Raw genomic sequence first — 18116 nt, 5'->3', positions numbered from 1 at the left:
TGATTGTCCACTTATATATTTTCTTTGGTAAAATGTCTGTTCACCTTTTTAGCCCATTTTTCACTTGGGTTATTTCTATTTTTGTTATTACTAGTTATTCTTAATGGTTCTTTGATGTTGAACATATCTGCTATCCTCACAAAGTAGGTGGGAAATCTGGCAAATGTCCAGCTTTCTGTATATGCATGGCAATGTCTATATAACTAAAATAGGGGGTGATATTTAAACTTTTTTTCATTTGTTTTTGTTACAGAAAAAAAGGAGGCACTGATGACAAGTTCTGGAATTTTGTAGAAATTTCGCAGAGCATGTGGAGACCACTGAGGCATGAAAAGGCTTCATTTGCCAGCATGCATCATCATGGTCAAGCAGAACAGGTACCTTTGTTATTCTCCACAGGCAAGCCATCCTGGAGAAATACCAGCACACTTCCTCTACTGCCAGAAACCAAAAACACTGATTAGTGAATAGACACTAGTTCTACCTTCATTTGAAATGTTTTTGGATTTTATTTGGTTTACAATTTGGTGATTCATAAAGGGAATTATTGAATTATTTGTCACTGTTAAATGATTGTAAAACTGCTTTATTAATGTAGAGTCTGGTCCAGACGTGTGAAATAGTATGTTTTTGTTATGTGAGATTCATTTATATCTCTGTTTATGAATTGGAAATACTCATTCTACTTCTTTGGATTGCTTCTCCTAGAGTTTTATTCACTCTTGGTTGTCCTTTGTTATATATTTCTAAATTACTTTTAATAATACATCCAGTTCTCTGGAGATGAGCTATGGAAACTTAATAAGCTGTAGTTTTTTGTTCTGGAAGGACTGTTAATGACAATCTCTTTTAAGATTCAGATTTTGCTTGATAGGACAGTGTAGTTTCTGGAGATTTTGATACCTTGGGTCTGGGGTAGAGCCTGGGAATATATTTTGTGGGTAAGAACTTCAGGTGAGTCTTAGGATCAGGAAAGTTTAGGAAGCATTGATATGATAGATAAAGTAGGACTTTGGATTCAGATGAACTTGGTTTCTAGTCATATTTAATTGCCGGTTGTGTGTTTTTGGGACACATAAACTACCTCTGTAAGTTTAATTTCTTTATAGGATTATTGAGTTAGTTAAAATAAATAACATACATAAAGAATGGGGCACAATAATTATGCAACAAGTTATCTATTCTAATTATATTCTGTTTAATGACAATCAGATCAGATCAGATCAGTCGCTCAGTCGTGTCCGACTCTTTGCAACCCCGTGAATCGCAGCACGCCAGGCCTCCCTGTCCATCACCAACTCCCGGAGTTCACTCAGACTCACGTCCATCGAGTCAGTGATGCCATCCAGCCATCTCATCCTCTGTTGTCTCCTCCTCTTGCCCCCAATCCCTCCCAGCATCAGAGTCTTTTCCAATGAGTCAACTTCGCATGAGATGGCCAAAGTACTGGAGTTTCAGCTTTAGCATCATTCCTTCCAAAGAACACCCAGGGCTGATCTCCTTCAGAATGGACTGGTTGGATCTCCTTGCAGTCCAAGGGACTCTCAAGAGTCTTCTCCAACACCACACTTCAAAAGCATCAATTCTTCGGCGCTCAGCCTTCTTCACAGTCCAACTGTCACCAGCCAAATATTTGCACACTTATGGACAATGATGAAGACTCATTCTTTGCCCTCAAAAAACTTACCAATTAGTAGTGCGGTGGGGATGAGGTTTTTTTTTACAGTGAAAAGCAATGTTATATCATCAAATAAGTTCAAAACCATTTTCTTTGGAAGAAGGGAAATGAAACAGGCAGACATTGCTAGGAGTGTAGGGTGATTTTATGGGGTGGAGCTGGGTGGCACTAGGAGCAATCCAGGGCAGGGGCAGGAAATAAGAAAGCATCTTTCAGAAAACACTGAAGAGTCCCATTGGTTTCTTTCAAAGAGCAGAATTAGAGTAGCACCAGGAGATAATGATAGAAAGACAGGTTGGAGGTGGACTTTAACAGAAGATTCAAGTAGTGTTTGACTTTTGCTTCCACTAAAGATTTTGAACAGGAGAGATAGTAAGAATATATCCTAGACCTCTAAAAAATGTATTAGAAATTTAAACTGATAATAGTGTGAAGGTAGGAATTCATTCGGGGAGGAGGGGAGTTAGTTTTTTTTTTCAGTAATAATAGTAATTCAATAGTAATTAAGGGTTTGATAACAGTGGAAATCTGTATCTCAAAACGAAATAAAGATGCCTAAAATACACCTGTAAGATGCTGTCTTTTATAGTTCAGGTAAATAAAGGGAAAAAAGGTCCATATTAAAGGTTTTCCATATTACTCATATCAAATTTTTTAAAAATTCGTGTCCCTTCTTTTAGTGGCTTTCAACTACAAGAGAGCCAAAAGGTTGAAGAAAGAAACAAGAGGACTGTCCCAGACTAGAGGGTCGGGAAGCCGGCAACCTAACGGGAGGGGGCGTGTGCATGGGCGGGGATGCAGGCGGAGGTGCGCGGCAGCCCCGGGGTATCGCGAGAGTTGGGCGGACCGAGCAATCGCAGCAGTCAATTCCCCCACCCTCCCGGGAGGAGCCGCCGGCCCTGGACTCTCCAAATTCTGAGCTCTCATCATGGCGGCGGCGGCCGCTGCGGCCGTCGGGGGGCCGCAGCCACCCCAAGCCGAGGTGCCTGCTCCCGGGCTGGCCCTGGACAAAGCAGCCACCGCCGCGCACCTGAAAGCGGCCCTCAGCCGGCCGGACAACCGGGCAGGTGCTGAGGAGCTGCAGGCGCTGCTGGAGCGGGTGCTGAGCGCCGAGCGGCCGCTGGCAGCGGCTGCGGACGGCGAGGAGGCGGCGGCGGCCGGCGGCGGGGGCGGTCCGGGGGCGGCCGAGGAGGAGGCTCTGGAGTGGTGTAAGTGCCTTCTGGCGGGCGGCGGAGGCTACGACGAGTTCTGCGCGGCGGTACGGGCCTACGACCCCGCGGCGCTATGCGGCCTGGTCTGGACTGCCAACTTCGTGGCCTACCGCTGCCGGACGTGCGGCATCTCCCCCTGCATGTCGCTTTGCGCCGAGTGCTTCCACCAGGGTGACCACACCGGACACGACTTCAACATGTTCCGTAGCCAGGCCGGGGGTGCCTGCGACTGCGGAGACAGCAACGTGATGCGGGAGAGTGGGTGAGTGGAGTCTTTCCCGGGGGCGGGGGACACCGCGGGATTGTCCAGGCCGAGTCTGAAGAGGCCTCGGGGAGGGGAAGCTCAGAGCCGACTCCGAGCTGTCAGGAGAAAGAAGTGGGGGAAGGTGCAGCCACATGGGGATGGAAGTGACTGAGCTGTCAGCGGTGAAAAGGGGATGGGGAGGAGGGGAGAGCGGAGAGCGTATTTAGAGAACGAGGCTGGGAATTTCGGGGAAGCCGGGGCGAACGAGTGATTGCGAGAAAAGAGCCAGTGCCTAGAGTAGGAGCGGAGAGAAGAGGAAAGGATACTTGGGAAATCTGGTGTCGAGCTGTCAATTGTGTACTTGCTGGGGAAGGCTTTAAAGCCTCTCGTTTCTTGGGAAGAAACTGATGATGTGATTTGGATTATTTGGGAGAGCGATGATAATGGGGACTAAATTGGGTCGCGGGATGATGAGAGTGGGGGAAGTGGTCTTGCAGCTGCAGAGGAGGACAGCTTGTGGAAAGGGACTTCTGAACTGTCAGTGTGTCAGTGTGAGGGAAGGAGCTCCTGAGCTGATGGGGGTTGAGGGAGGAGGGAAGGGGAGGGGCCTGAATGAAAAGTGACTGTTGAGCTGTCAGTGGAGTATTTGGTGTGCTGGAATGACAGCTAGAATTGAGCTACTGAGCGAGCAGTCAGTTATAGAATACCCTCCATACCAGAACAAGCAAAACACTGAGCGAATTAGGAATCAAGTCCTAGGTCTTCTCTAGTTAAAAGGGCACTTTATTCATGGACTAATACGCGAACCTCTATCTAAAAGGAAACACTCAACAGATGCTTTTTCGATAGGAATGTTGTACCAGGATGTTGGGATTTGCCAAAAGACATTTCAGAGATTGCAGGGAGTTAAAGAGTTGGTACATGTTGTGTCTTGGCTTGGGATATGATGTCTAGGGAAGTCCTGTGAGAAGAAAAAAGCTTAGTCAAAGAGAGCTTTTTGGTTGGGTAGTATCTGAAAGAATGTTAGCAAATCCAGTTATTCAAGTTTTTCGATTTTCAGGTCTTATAATTAATGATAGAGTATTAGAAATGGTCTCTGTTTTCCTTGGAGTAGGTTACTGTTACCTGTAGGTTACTGTTACTGCAAAATGTTTGTATCTATTAGGTACATACATGACCTATGTCTTAAGCAGCTTATGCAAGAGTAGAAAATGGTAAGTTCCTTAAATAGTCTGGGAGTTAGAGGAGGCTTCTGTGCAGAGGGAGTAAGAAAAAGCTTCAGAAAGGAGCTTGCTAATAATGATAATACTTGTAATTCTGCTGCTGCTGACAACGACAATAGTAATAATTGCAGCTAACATTTGCTAACTTTAGAGTGTATGCCTGACACTTAAAAATACTTTCAAGATTGATAATTAAATAGGTAAAATTTTTTTAGCTAAAAAGCAAAAAAATAAAAATATACACAATTTAAAGTTTCCCTCTCATCCTGTCTCCTGTCTGTCCAGTTTCTTTCCACTGTTTTTAGTTTCTCTTAGTGTGAAAACAAGAGTGAATATATATTTTGATTTTTCAGTCTCTTTATATCATATACATTAGTCTATGCATTTGCATTTTTCACTTAAGAGGTCTGTCAGTAAATCAGTGTACTCTGTTAAAAAAATCTGCATAGTGTTTCATGTCATAAATTTGCTATTCTTAGTCATAACTTTTGATGGACATATTGGTTCCAATATGAAATTACAAGCTGATATACCTTCTTTTCACACCTGTGCAAGAATATCAATGGGATAAATAAAGTGAAATTTCCAGATTGCCCCCCCATAAGACTTAGTAGTAAGCAGAGCACGTGACTGTTCTACAACAGCCTCATCAACAGAGTGCTATTAAAATTTTGAATTTTTATCCACCTGTTTGGAAAATAATGATCAAATATTAAAACCTGCTTTACGTGATTAGCTCATTTAATCAATAACTCCAAGACTGTTACTCATTATCCCCATTGTACAGAAGAGGAAAGTGGGGCGCAGGGTTTAAGACACTTGCTCAGGATTATACAAGTAGTTGGCTATGCATCTTGATGCCAGAGCCTGACAGCTTCACCATTCTCTCTATTGCCTTTACAAATAACATTCTTATTGGTACTTCCATTTGTTACTATGTTCCTTTTTTTTTTAATATGCCATTCTTAGTTAGGCCTTTTTTTCTTTTTCTTTTTAAAATCTTACCTGTTAAAAACATTTAAGAGGGATTTCAAAACAGAGGAATTAGAACAGTGCCTTATTGATCCTTAGACATTTTTACTTCTTAGTCAATGTTAACATTTAAGAAACCCGCAGAGTACGTGAAAGTAGGAGATAATATTCTTTCCTGAATTTTAGAACCAAATGGCATAATTAATTATCAGGTTCATTTGGATGAGATGCATATCTGATATCTCATTGTGATGCTTCATTGTGGGAGCAGAAATATCTCAGTGAGTTTCTTTCAAGGTACTTGTACAGTTTTAGGGCATCTGGGCTGTAGCCGGTCCATATCTTAATCTCATAGCATTTGCCTTCACTGACATCTTGCAGATTCTTATTTTTCCCCTAATCAGGCAAGCCTCCCTTTATCAGATGATACATGCCTGCGTGCTCAGTCGCTTCAGTTGTGTCTGACTCTTTGTGACCCTATGGACTGTAGCCCACCAGGCTCCTCTGTCCATGGGGTTCTCCAGGCAAGAATATTGGATTGGGTTGTCCTGTTCTTCTCCAGGACGTCTATAGTACTTAAATAATTATTGTCTGTCTAAAATGCATAGCTATTGTCTGTACATGCCAGCAGTTGCCATGCTGTTTCACGATGGGCAAGAGTGAACAATAAACAATATTATGGCCATGTGATTATTCTGAAATTTTTACAACTCTTTGGGTTGGACAGGATAATTCTTCTGGGCTACGTACCTAATTACTGCTTTGAGAGACACAGGATGTTAGCCAGTGGTGCAGGTTGAAAGGCTGCCTCTGGAATCTTTTTAGAACTGGGAATCATTAAAAAATCCCTGGTGGGCAAAGCTGGACTACCCTCACATGGGTGGAATGTAACTTTTCTCAAGCTTTTGATGTTTCTTAAAACCTTTTTGGTTGCTAAAGATCGAAGATGTGTTGATTTTAGTGTTGTTTGTTATTTTAATTGTCATAGAAGTTTGTATATCCTATTCAGCAAATTTTAAAGGAAGGATTCTATTGTTCTCTGTATCTTGTTCTTAATAAAAGAGAAGAAACCCTGCTGTGCCTTAATCCTTTCCCCAAGTGTCTGACTGTTTTGGGTAGGATGTTGTATGATTGGAGATGGGAAGAATCAAATATTTGGTCCATCACAACCTGTATTACTGTTTAATTTTCAGATTTATAATTACAGAAATATGCAAGGAGGATTCAGTTTTCTTTGATTAGTAGTAATAAATGTGGCGTATTAACAGGTATACAAATCAAAGGAAGAAAACAGCTGAGAACTCATTTGTAGTAAGAGATTACAAAGCCTATAGAAACTGTGTATTAGTCATTGTGTGTTTGGACTTCCCTGGTGGTCCAGTGGTTAAGACTCAATGCTTCCAAATGCTAGAGGTGTGAGTTTAATCCCTGGTCAGGGAACTAAGATTCCGAGCTTTGCAGCATGTCCAAAAATAAATAAATAAAAATAAATTTAAGTAAAAATTTAAAAGATAAATTTTAAGAATAGTAATGGAAAATATAAAATAATGTTTGACTGGTTTGGGGTTCTGATGTTACAAACCAGAAATTGGAATTTTAAACATTTAGTTTTCAAATTTTGATGCAGAGGATGACCGTTTTCATATTCTATTCTGCATTACAGATTTTTTTTTGCTACCTTCCTTATTTTCCCTCACAGATTCTAAACTCTTTAAAAATTAGAAAATTCGTCTTGCTATTATTAATCAAAGGCTCTTGTACTTGCTTATTAGGTAGATAGTATGTGTTGAATTAAACTGGATAAACTAGTGACTGTTTTACCTTAAAATTTACCCTGAAGTCACATTGCTTTAGTTATTCAGGAGGTGGCATGGATTATTAAATCCAAAGCATCTTTTTTTTTTTTTTTTTAGGAGAAGAAATTTTATTTTCAAGGATTTGTGCAACAGTGGTGAATAAAATATTTTATTTCAGCTATAAAAAGCTGACTTCATTCTACCCTGGCATACAGGGTTTATGGTGTGCCAGTTTGAATCTGAGGCAGTACTACTATCTCCATTCTTCTACCCCTAACAGACTCTGTTAAAGGAACAACTTCCTACGATTTTCATTCAAAAATATGACATACCAACCAAAGCATCTTTTTTCGGTGTACTTCAGGAATTGTTATTATTTTTCAATTTCAAAAGTAATACTTACTGGTTATAACATAAAAATAGGTGGATAAAGTAAAAAGTAAAGTTTCCTCTTTTCTCCATCCCACTTCTCAGTGAGAGATTTCCCTTTCTTTTGAGCTTAATTTTAACTAAATTATAACTTAAATTATAATTTAACTTATAACTAAAAAGATTTTAGTTATAATTTATTCAGCGTTTCTAGATGTTTTGTTGTGGGAAGTTTTTAGGTTATTTGGTGTGTGGCAGTGCTAGAAATACTTTGGCCACCTGATGCAAAGAGCTGACTCATTTGAAAAGACCGTGATGCTGGGAAAGATTGAGGGCAGAGGAGAAGGGGCGACAGCGGATGAGATGGTAGGATGGCATGACCCAACTCAGTGGACATGGATTTGGTTAGACTCCGGCAGTTGATGATGGACAGGGAGGCCTGGTGTGTGGTTCATGGGGTCGCAAAGAGTCGGACATGACCGAGTAACTGAACTGAACTGAGTGCTAGAAATTGAAGCCGTAGATGTCTGGTTGAATAGTGTTACACTCTCTGTACCTTTCTTTTCCCCCTGAACATACTTATTGAGACTGTCTCTTATTAGTACATGGAGAACAATTTGATTTTCTGTTTAAATTGTATTCTATTGCATTTTGATATTTTTGTATTTTACTGTAATTTATTCAGTCAGTTCACTACTGATAGACATGTAAATTAAGTCTTAGGCTTAATATAAGCGTAACTGAAGTCAGTATTCTTGTATACACGTCTTTGTGTGTGTGTGTGAGTATATGTGTGAAGATAAACTCCCTGAAGTAATATCTTGGTTAATGGAGATGTGCATTTTAAACTTTTGATAGCTCCCTCCAAAGAAATTAATTTACACTCTTACCAATAATGTATAAAAGAGCATGTATCCCAACATCTTGGCCAGTGTATATAGTGTTAGCAGTTTTTCTGATCTTTGTTAATCTGATAAGTGAGAAATGATATCTTTTTCATCTGTTATCCCTTCCCCCACTCCCCTTTCCTCCCAGACTGGAGTATTTTGAAGCAAATCTCAGGTATCTTATAATTCAACTTATAAATATTTATGTATTTCAGTAAAGAGATATGAACCCTTAAAAATAAAATAGAACCCAAATGTCCATTGACAGATGAATGGATAAACAAAATGTGGTATATTCAGCCTTTACAAGGAATGACATTCAGACATGAGCTACAATATGGATGAACCTTGAAAATCTTAACGCTAAATGAATAAACCTGATGTAAAAACACAAATATTGTATGATCCTATTTATATGAAGTTCTTGCAATCGTTTAATTACCAAGAGAGAAAGTAGAATGGTGGTTGCCAGGGGCTTGGCAAGATGGAAGTGAGGACTTGTTTAATGGGTAGAGTTTCAGTTTGGGAAGATAAAAATGTTCTTGAGTTGTATGGTGGTAATGGTTGCATAACAATGTGAATATCCTTAATACCACTTAAAATGGTTAAAATGATAAATTTTATGTGTATTTTATCACAAAGGATTGTAGTACTGTTACCACAATTATAGTACCTAAAATATTCATAGTTATTTTTTGATATCTTCAACTATCCAGTGAGTGTTCAGATTTTCCCACTTGTCTCATAAATGATTTCTTAGGGTTGATTTAGGATTAGGATGCACAGTTCTACTATTGTACTTGGTTTTCATTTCTCTGAAGAATCTTAATTTATACTTTTTTCCACTCCTCCTCTTTTTTCCTTCTTTCAATGTATTAGTTGAAGAAATCAACGTTCTGGGATTTAATGATTGCAGCTCTGTGATATTTAACTTGTTCCTCTGCCCACTATTTCCTGTAAACTGGTAGTTGGATCTAGAGTCTTGATCAAATTTTAGGTTCTGTTTTTGGGGAGGTGGTGCAAGAAAACTTAATAATGGTGTCTTATACTTCCTGTTGAATTGTAGCAGGAGTCACAGAATATCTCCTTGTCCCTTCTTTAGTAAATGCTAGGTTGATCAGTGCGTTCAGGTTTGTCAGCCCAGTCCATACGTTGTAAAGTTCCATATCATGTCAAAGATTTTTGCAGCTATTGACTATCACTGTCTAGACCCATTATTTCATTACGGGCTGCAAAATGGTGATACTCTAATTGTATTATCCTTTCATATATTACTGAGTTCTTTCTAGAATACTCAAAGTTTCAAGGATCAGCTATACTTACTTATATCTGTATCTCTAGACATGTTTTACAGAGATCTTCTACTGAGGGGTGTACTGTCGTCAAACAAACTTGGGAAATACTACATGTTGTATATTCTTGGCTATCTGCAATGTATAACATTAAAAAAAAATCCTGTAGTAAAGAAATCTGTAAATTTGAACAATCACAGTTTCATTGATTAAATCTAGGAAGCTATTATTTTTGAGTCATACCAGTTTGGAAAATTTTGTCCACTTGACTACCCTTCCATTACCTTAATGTCAGCATGTCTAAAACTGAATCAGCTATATATATCTCTCCAAAAAAGATCTTCCTTTTCTTTCTTTCTGTTTAAATTAGTTTAATTTCCCCTCCTCGTCAGAAATCCTAGCTATTAGTGGCTTAAACTTTGAAGCATTTATTGTTTTGCATCTTGGGACTAGTTCAGTGTTACAGGGACACAGGCTTTTTATAAACTTTTGTTTCATCACTCAGTTTGTTTATATTTTGTCTTTGTTGTCTCATGGCTGGGGAAAAACGGAGGAATGGATTTTGGGTAGATATCTAACAGTGTCTGCTTGTATCATTATTGATTCTTTCCTTTTCTTCTCCTCACATGCTTGATACTAAGACCTGTTCTTTTGTTTTCTCTTAGATTTGTTCTTTTCATTCTCTGCTGTTACCTTAGGCCAAGCCTTCATGACGTAATAATCTATTCCATGATAATTACTATTTTCCTGCCTGTAATAATTTCACAGTTCAGTCTGACCTTCACTCATATAAAATTCTGCTTCACATATGTCACAACTTTGCTTAAAATAACTTCTCATATTTTATAGGCTAATGTCTGAAGCCTTTAGCCTGGCATCAGTGTTTTCCACAACATGGCCTCTAGGTACATTGCCAACTGTACGTCTCCATTGCAGTAGGATCCTCTCTGTTACTTTTTTAAAAATTTTAGTTCACTGTTTGTATTCCTGTCCTTGAAGTCTCAGTTGTATCCTGTGCTGCAGAGTCCGGTTGCAAGTTTTATTTTTACTGTCAAGCTCATGTGTAAGGGCAGCACTCCTATAGCATGTGTACAGTGTGAGACCATACTGCAGGATTTGATTTTCTGAATTACAGGTTTTTTTTTTTTTTCATTTTTAGTTTCTATCCCTACAGATAGCAAACTTTCAATAAAAATTTTATAATGAGGACCTTGCCATATATATCTCTTTTATTTGTGTTTTCTTTGCTCATATTCAAAGTTTTATTTATGTATTTACATGGATTTCTTGTGACATTTTCTTCCCTGTGAATCTGGAATTTTCTCCATAGCAGTATCCATCTAACTCAAGTCACACATTCAAACAGGAGCACAACATTCCTCCTGTACTGAGAGCTTGAAGGAAGAAGAGTTAAAGAAATCTTTGTTCTCTGTTCTGTGTTCATTGTACTTTTTGTCATTGCTAATTTACTAGAAATAATGTAGACAGATTCTGCTTAGTGGAGAAGATTCTACTTGAGCTGAGTGTAATTTCTAGTCATCTTTATTGTTATGAGTTTAACTACAACAGCATTGTGGAAGTCTGGTTAAATTGTAAATTTTTTCTAATTTGTATTTCATGTTAAAGTCTAAAACTATTTTCAACTCTGAAACATTTTCAATATATATCAAAGTATAAAAATATAACAAGTACTTTTGTACTCACCATTAAGATTAATAGAGGTCAACTTTGTTATAGTTGCCTTTTTTCAGTCAAAAAACTGAAGGTCATGCTCTTCTCCCTATATCTTTTCCTCCCTAAGAATCACCATTCTCCTGAAATTCCTGTGTCATATGCATGCATGTTTTACTTTTATATTTATTCAATATGTTTTACATTTGCTTAAATGTACTACATTTAAACTGTATATGTGTGTATAATTCTTTTAGTATGGAAAATTTACATGAATTATTTTATATTAATCCTTCTGCATCTTGCCTTTTTCATTTACCATGTTGCTAAAATAGACTAGTTCATTAATTTCTAATTACTATTATACATTCTATAGTATGCTTAAACCATGGTTGCTTATCTATTTCTTTGCTGAGGGGACAGTTAGATGCTTTACATTTTTCATTGTTTCCAAAAGGGCTTCAGTGAACATCTTTGTATGTATCTCCTTGTGTAGATATACCAGAATTTTTTTTAGGCCAGAGTCTGAGAAGAGGGATTGCTGGATCATAGGGTGTGCATTCTTCAGCACACCTTACTAGATAGCTGAGAATTGATTTCCATTGTTTTATCCAATTTACTTCCAATTACTCTTCCACCAGGAAATTGAGTTCCCGTTTTTCTGTTTATCAAGAGTTGCTGATATATTAAAAAAATAAAGAGTATATTTGAAAAATTTTGCCAATCTGTTGGTTATAAGCAAGCATGTTTTCACATGTTTTTAGGTCATTTAATTTCTTCTTTTGTGAACTGCAGGCTTTTCTCTAGCTGTGGAGAGCAGGGGCCTAGTTACGGTGTGTGAACTTCTCATCGTGGTGGCTTCTCTTGTTACTGAGCACGGATGGGCCCGCACAGCAGCAAGGACCCAGCACAGCTGAAAATAAATAAATAAATAAAATAAAATACAGTTACTATCAATTAGATTAAAAAAGAAAAGAAAATCTATAGGCATTTTTTAAAACAAAGGTAAAGAGGATTGCTTTAAAATACACAAATAATACAGACTAGAGTGGACATTTGTGTGGTTTTCTATTTTAAATATAACAGTGTGTTCCTGTTAGTCCCAAACTCCCAAAATGTACCCCCCCCCCCCACCCTGTCCCCCACTCTGGTAACCACAGGTTCATTCTCTAAGTCTGTGAATTTATTTTCCTTTTGTTAACAAGTTCATCTGTATTATTTTTCGTTTTCAGTTTGCACAGATAAGTGATATCATATGATATTTGTCTGTCTCTGTCTGACTGACGTCACTTAGTATGATAATGTCCAGGTCCATCTGCGTTGCTGCTGATGGCATTATTTCACTGTTTTCAGTGGCTGAGTAATACTCCATTGTGTGTGCCACATCTTCTTTATCTATTCGTTTGTCAATGGACATTTAGGTTACTTTCATGTCTTGACCACTGTAAATATCTGGCACCATTTATTAAACAATCATTTTTTTCTTCATTGATCTTACTGCCACTATATGACAGCTCTTGTATCAGTTTCCTGTATATGTCTTAAACTCTTGTATTGATATGTCTCTTGTAACAATATCATATGTTTTAATTATTACAACATTAGAATAAATCTCAATATGGTAAGATTTCCCTTATTGTTCTTCAAAAGAATTTTGGCTCTACTTGGTCTCAACTTTTTCATTTCAATATCAGGGTCATCTTGTCAAGTTCTGTGGAAAATTCTGTTAGTTATTTATTGGAATCACATTACATTTTAGGGCACTGCAGAAGGAGGCTCTTACAAGGATATTCATTATACTATTTGTAATAGGAAAAAAATAGACACAATGAGATTAGTAAACTGTGGTTTAATCATGCAGTGGAATTCTTTTCAGTAGAAAACACACTTTGTTAAAAGTAGTATTAAATCTGCCTAACCATGAGAGTAATCCAAATTGTTGTTTCTGTAAGTAAAGTATTCCTCCATAAATTGTGTAGCTTTTGTTATATTTATTCCTGGATAATTTATTTTTGTTTCTACTATAGATAATATCATTTTAAAAATTGCTTTTTCCAATTTCTTTTTTAATGCTTTTTCCTAATATTTTGTATTATAAAAGTATTCAAATGCTATTAATTTTTAAATATTGATCAAACCATCTTTGAAGTCTCTTCTAATAGCTAATCTGTGAATTACAATAATCTGTGTGTATATATATAAAATGTATTTAAGATTTCTTTATTTTTTGTGTGTGGTGGGTCTTCGTTGCTGCACATGGGCTTTCTCTAGCTGTGGTGAGTGGGGCTTCCCTGCAGTGGTGGGCTCCTTACTGCAGGGCTCCTCTGGCCGAGCACCGGCTCTAGGTGCGCACAGGTTTCAGTAGTTGCAGCTCCTGGACTCTGGAGTGGGATCAGTGGTGGTGGCACACAGGCTTAGTTGCTCCGTGGCACGTGGGATCTTCTCAGACCAGGGGTTGAACAGGTGTCCTTTGCATTGTAAAACGGATTCTTAACCACTGGACCACCAGGGAAGCCCCTCGAATAATATTTTAACTGCGTTGAGACTTTTAGTTGACATTTGTTTTCCCTTACACTTTGAATATACTTTTCTGTTGTCTTCTGGTCTCTGTTGCTGAGAGGTTATATTCCATCTGGTTGTTCTTTTGTAATCAATCTGCCTTTTTAATTGGTTGCTTTTAAGGTTTATTTTTTGGTAATCTGTAGTTTCACTGTGATGTGTCTATTTGTCGGGCTGGTTCTAGATGAGGATTTGTGCCTCATCAGTTCTGAAAATTCTCGACCATCACCTCCTTGAATTTTGAGTCTCTACTATCTTTATTTTCTGCTTTGGACACCATGTTATGGTATTTGTTGGATCTTCTCATTCTGTCTCCTAAAGAGAGCTCACTCACTTTCTATCCAGTAATCTTTTTTTTTTTCCCCTGAATTGAGGGTAATTTCCTCAGATCTATCTTCTTGGTAATTCCTTCTTCAGTTCTATGTGATCTGCTGTCCAGTGTGTCTATTAAGTTTTTAATTTGAATGAATGGAAATTTCATTTCTAGAAAAATCTTTAAGGAAAATTTTACAGAGAATTTGAGTTTTATCATTGGTCCAGTGTCGATTTTAAAAATTAATTTTTAGTTTGGGGGTTCCAAAGCCGCAAGAATAATATAAATCCCAGACTTGGCATGAAGCCTAGATTTGTGGTTTTGACTTCTTAAGGGAATTTTAAATCTTACCCATTGCTCAGGTAGAGATAATTCTGCTTGTAGGTGATTTTATTGGGAGAGTGGGGACAATTTAATGGAATATATTCTTTAAAGAATCTCGGGAAAATCTAACCTATGATAATGGAAAGAATTCCTGGAATGCTGGTTGGCATGAATATATTACTATATTTCTGATTTATTCACTACGATATTTTCATTATCACAAAACTCCAGTTAGCTTATCAGTCATCTCTGAAGAACCCTCATATTTTGACAGGGGACCTTTGATGTTGGTCTTGCTAATTTTCACTTTAGAATTTGTGAGAACATACCAGACTGTAAGGATGTGTTTTGGTTGCTCTTCCCAACGTTTTTTGTCTTTTTGGCCTTTGGTAAATCATTTAATTTTCCTAGGCTGTAGTTTTTATCACATGTAAAATAGGGATGGTAGACAGATCAAAACCTGCCTACTTCAATTTTTTTCTTTTAAACTAAATGTGACACTAAACACATAAAATAGAATGGTATTATTCCAATTGATTGCCCAGGACTATGAAACATTGGCGTGCTGTAATAATACTCTATTATGTTAGTGCTCTTATAGATAGAACTGTTAAGCATACCCTTTTATCAAACTGTTGGATTGGAATGCTTGACCAAGGCAGTTGCATATGATTTTGAGGGCATGTTTTTGGAATAGCTTGAATAAAGAATAATTGGCTCAGTGGTAAAGAGTCTGCCTACCAATGCCGGAGACTCAAGAGCCATGGATGGGTTCTATCCCTGTGTTGGTAAGATTCCCTGGAGAAGAAAATGGCAACCCTCTCCAGTATTCTTGTCTGGGAAATCCTGGGGACAAAGAGGAGCCTGGCAGGCTACAGTCTATGGGGTCCCAAAAAGTCAGACTCGACTTAGTGACTAAACAACAACGATAGCAATAAGTTGCACAATTTAAAGTACAATAAGTTTTCACATCAATTTTTTTATATGTACGCACACACATACCTGTAAAACTGTGATCTCAATCAGGATAGTAAACATAGCAACTGCCTGCAAGGTAATGCCTTCCTTCTGCCTTTTTCTGTGCCCCTTCCCTCAGCAACCACTGATCTAGCAACATTCTGTTGCTATAGATTAATTTCCTTTTCTAGAGCTTTATATAAGTGGAATGTGTGTGTGTGTGTGTGTGTGTATCTTGTGATGTTAAACCATATTTATAAGTATAAAAGATCATTCACCAATAATACTCATATGGTGGCTTTAAAAATTTTTTTCCCAAAACCTAATTCAGGGCACCATTTTTATTTAAAAATGAAAAAATTAAAAAAAAGTTATTTCATTTTTTGGACCCCTTCAAATAACTTTATTCATACAAACATCATTTAATTTACAAAGCCTCAGCAGGGCACCATTTTTAGATGGCCATTAGGAAAACAGCAATGCATAGAAATTGTAGCCTTTCTCAGTGATAACTTCACCATTTTATTTTTACCTTTTAACCTTGAATTATTCAAAAGCTGATACATTATTGCTTCAGTTATAGGAGAAAAACAGCTATTCTTTCCCCCTTTTCATTATTTTCTTACTTTGATTTCATGTTTATCAGAGCATCCAAAACACTCATTCTCTCTATTGTTAATTCAGCTTATAAGGCATCCTCAAAGACAGGGTAGATTAAGTCATCCTGGCATGGAAATATGTATATACATATATTTGATCTGGTGTTCTACACTCAGCATAACCATTTTAGGTTCATTCATCTTGTTGTATGTCACTAGTTCATTCTTTTATTGCTCAGTAGTATTTGACCATCAGGGTATGACACAATTTGTCTATCTGTTAATCTGTCAATGAACATTTGAGTAGTTTCCAGTTTTTGACTATTACAAATATAGCTGTTATGAAATATTCATATTCAAGTCTTTGTGTGAATATTAACCAGTTTTTATATGGATACTTCCCTTTGGTAAATACCTAGGTGTGTTATGAGTGAATCATATGATAGATGTGTGTTTAACTTAAAAAATTTTTTTAACATTTTTATTGTGGTTTTTTATGTATATATATAAAATAAACTTTGACATTTCAATTATTTAAAGTGTATAATTCAGTGGCATTAATTACATGATGTGTAGCTTTTAAAGAAACTTTCAAAATGTTTTCCTATGTGGGTATTCCATTCTGCATTCCTACCAGCAGTATGTGAGTTCCAATTCTTCTGCATCCTTGCAAATGATTGCTGTGGTTAGTCTTTTTAATTTTAGCTGTTCTAATAGTTGTGCATCACTATGAACAAAGCTAGTGGAGGTGATGGAATTCCAGTTGAGTTATTTCACATCCTAAAAGATGATGCTGTGAAAGTGCTGTAGTCAATATGTCAGCAAATTTGCAAAACTCAGCAGTGGCCACAGGACTGGAAAAGGTCAGTTTTCATTCCAGTCCCAAAGAAAGGCAATGCCAAAGAATGCTCAGACTACTGCACAATTGCACTCATCTCACATGCTAGTAAAGTAATGCTCTTCTTCAAGCCAGGCTACAGCACTACGTGAACCATGAACTTCCAGATGTTCAAGCTGGTTTTAGAAAAGGCAGAGGAACCAGAGATCAAATTGCCAACATCGGCTGGATCATCAAAAAAGCAAGAGAGTTCCAGAAAAACATCTATTTCTGCTTTATTGACTATGCCAAAGCCTTTGACTGTGTGGATCACAATAAACTGTGGAAAATTCTGAAAGAGATGGGAATACCAGACTACCTGACCTGCCTCTTGAGAAACTTATATGCAGATCAGGAAGCAACAGTTAGAACTGGACATGGAACAACAGACTGGTTCCAAATATGGAAAGGAGTATGTCAAGGCTGTATATTGTCACCCTGCTTATTTAACTTATATGCAGAGTACATCATGAGAAACGCTGGGCTGGAAGAAACACAAGCTGGAATCAAGATTGCTGGGAGAAATATCAGTAACCTCAGATATGCAGATGACACCACCCTTATGGCAGAAAGTGAAGAGGAACTAAAAAGCCTCTTGATGAAAGTGAAAGAGGAGAGTGAAAAAGTTGGCCTAAAGCTCGACATTCAGAAAACTAAGATCATGGCATCTGGTCCCATCACTTCATGGCAAATAGATGGGGAAACAGTGGAAACAGTGTCAGACTTTATTTTTTTGGGCTCCAAAATCACTGCAGATGGTGATTGCTGCCATGAAATTAAAAGACACTTACTCTTTGGAAGGAAAGTTATGACCAACCTAGATAGCATATTCAAAAGCAGAGACATTAGTTTGCCAAGAAAGGTCCGTCTAGTCAAGGCTATGGTTTTTCCAGTGGTCATGTATGGATGTGAGAGTTGGACTGTGAAGAAAGCTGAGCGCCGAAGAATTGATGCTTTTGAAGTGTGGTGTTGGAGAAGACTCTTGAGAGTCCCTTGGACTGCAAGGAGATCCAACCAGTCTATTCTGAAGGAGATCAGCCCTGGGATTTCTTTGGAAGGAATGATGCTAAAGCTGAAACTCTAATACTTGGGCCACCTCATGTGAAGAGTTGACTCATTGGAAAAGACTCTGATGCTGGAAGGG

At 37.8% G+C, this 18116-nt stretch overlaps 1 protein-coding gene across 6 annotated transcripts in view; it reads left to right on the top strand.

Moving 5' to 3' along the window:
• The first annotated feature begins 2551 nt into the window (after positions 1-2551).
• The window catches only part of UBR3 (ubiquitin protein ligase E3 component n-recognin 3), a 204872-nt gene continuing 189307 nt past the window's right edge, over positions 2552-18116 (top strand). For 4 of the 6 annotated variants that reach the window (XM_061435648.1, XM_061435616.1, XM_061435633.1 and 1 more), the window contains exon 1: positions 2552-3151. In XM_061435648.1, coding sequence (XP_061291632.1) covers positions 2607-3151 — 545 coding nt within the window. In that variant the 5' untranslated portion in view covers positions 2552-2606. The remainder of the gene's footprint in view (positions 3152-18116) is intronic. The other 2 variants (XM_061435641.1, XM_061435624.1) reach the window with 1 other exon arrangement.

Source organism: Bos javanicus, chromosome 2, assembly GCF_032452875.1.
Source record: "Bos javanicus breed banteng chromosome 2, ARS-OSU_banteng_1.0, whole genome shotgun sequence".
NCBI lineage: Eukaryota > Metazoa > Chordata > Mammalia > Artiodactyla > Bovidae > Bos > Bos javanicus.
This window is presented reverse-complemented; position numbering and strand designations above follow the sequence as displayed.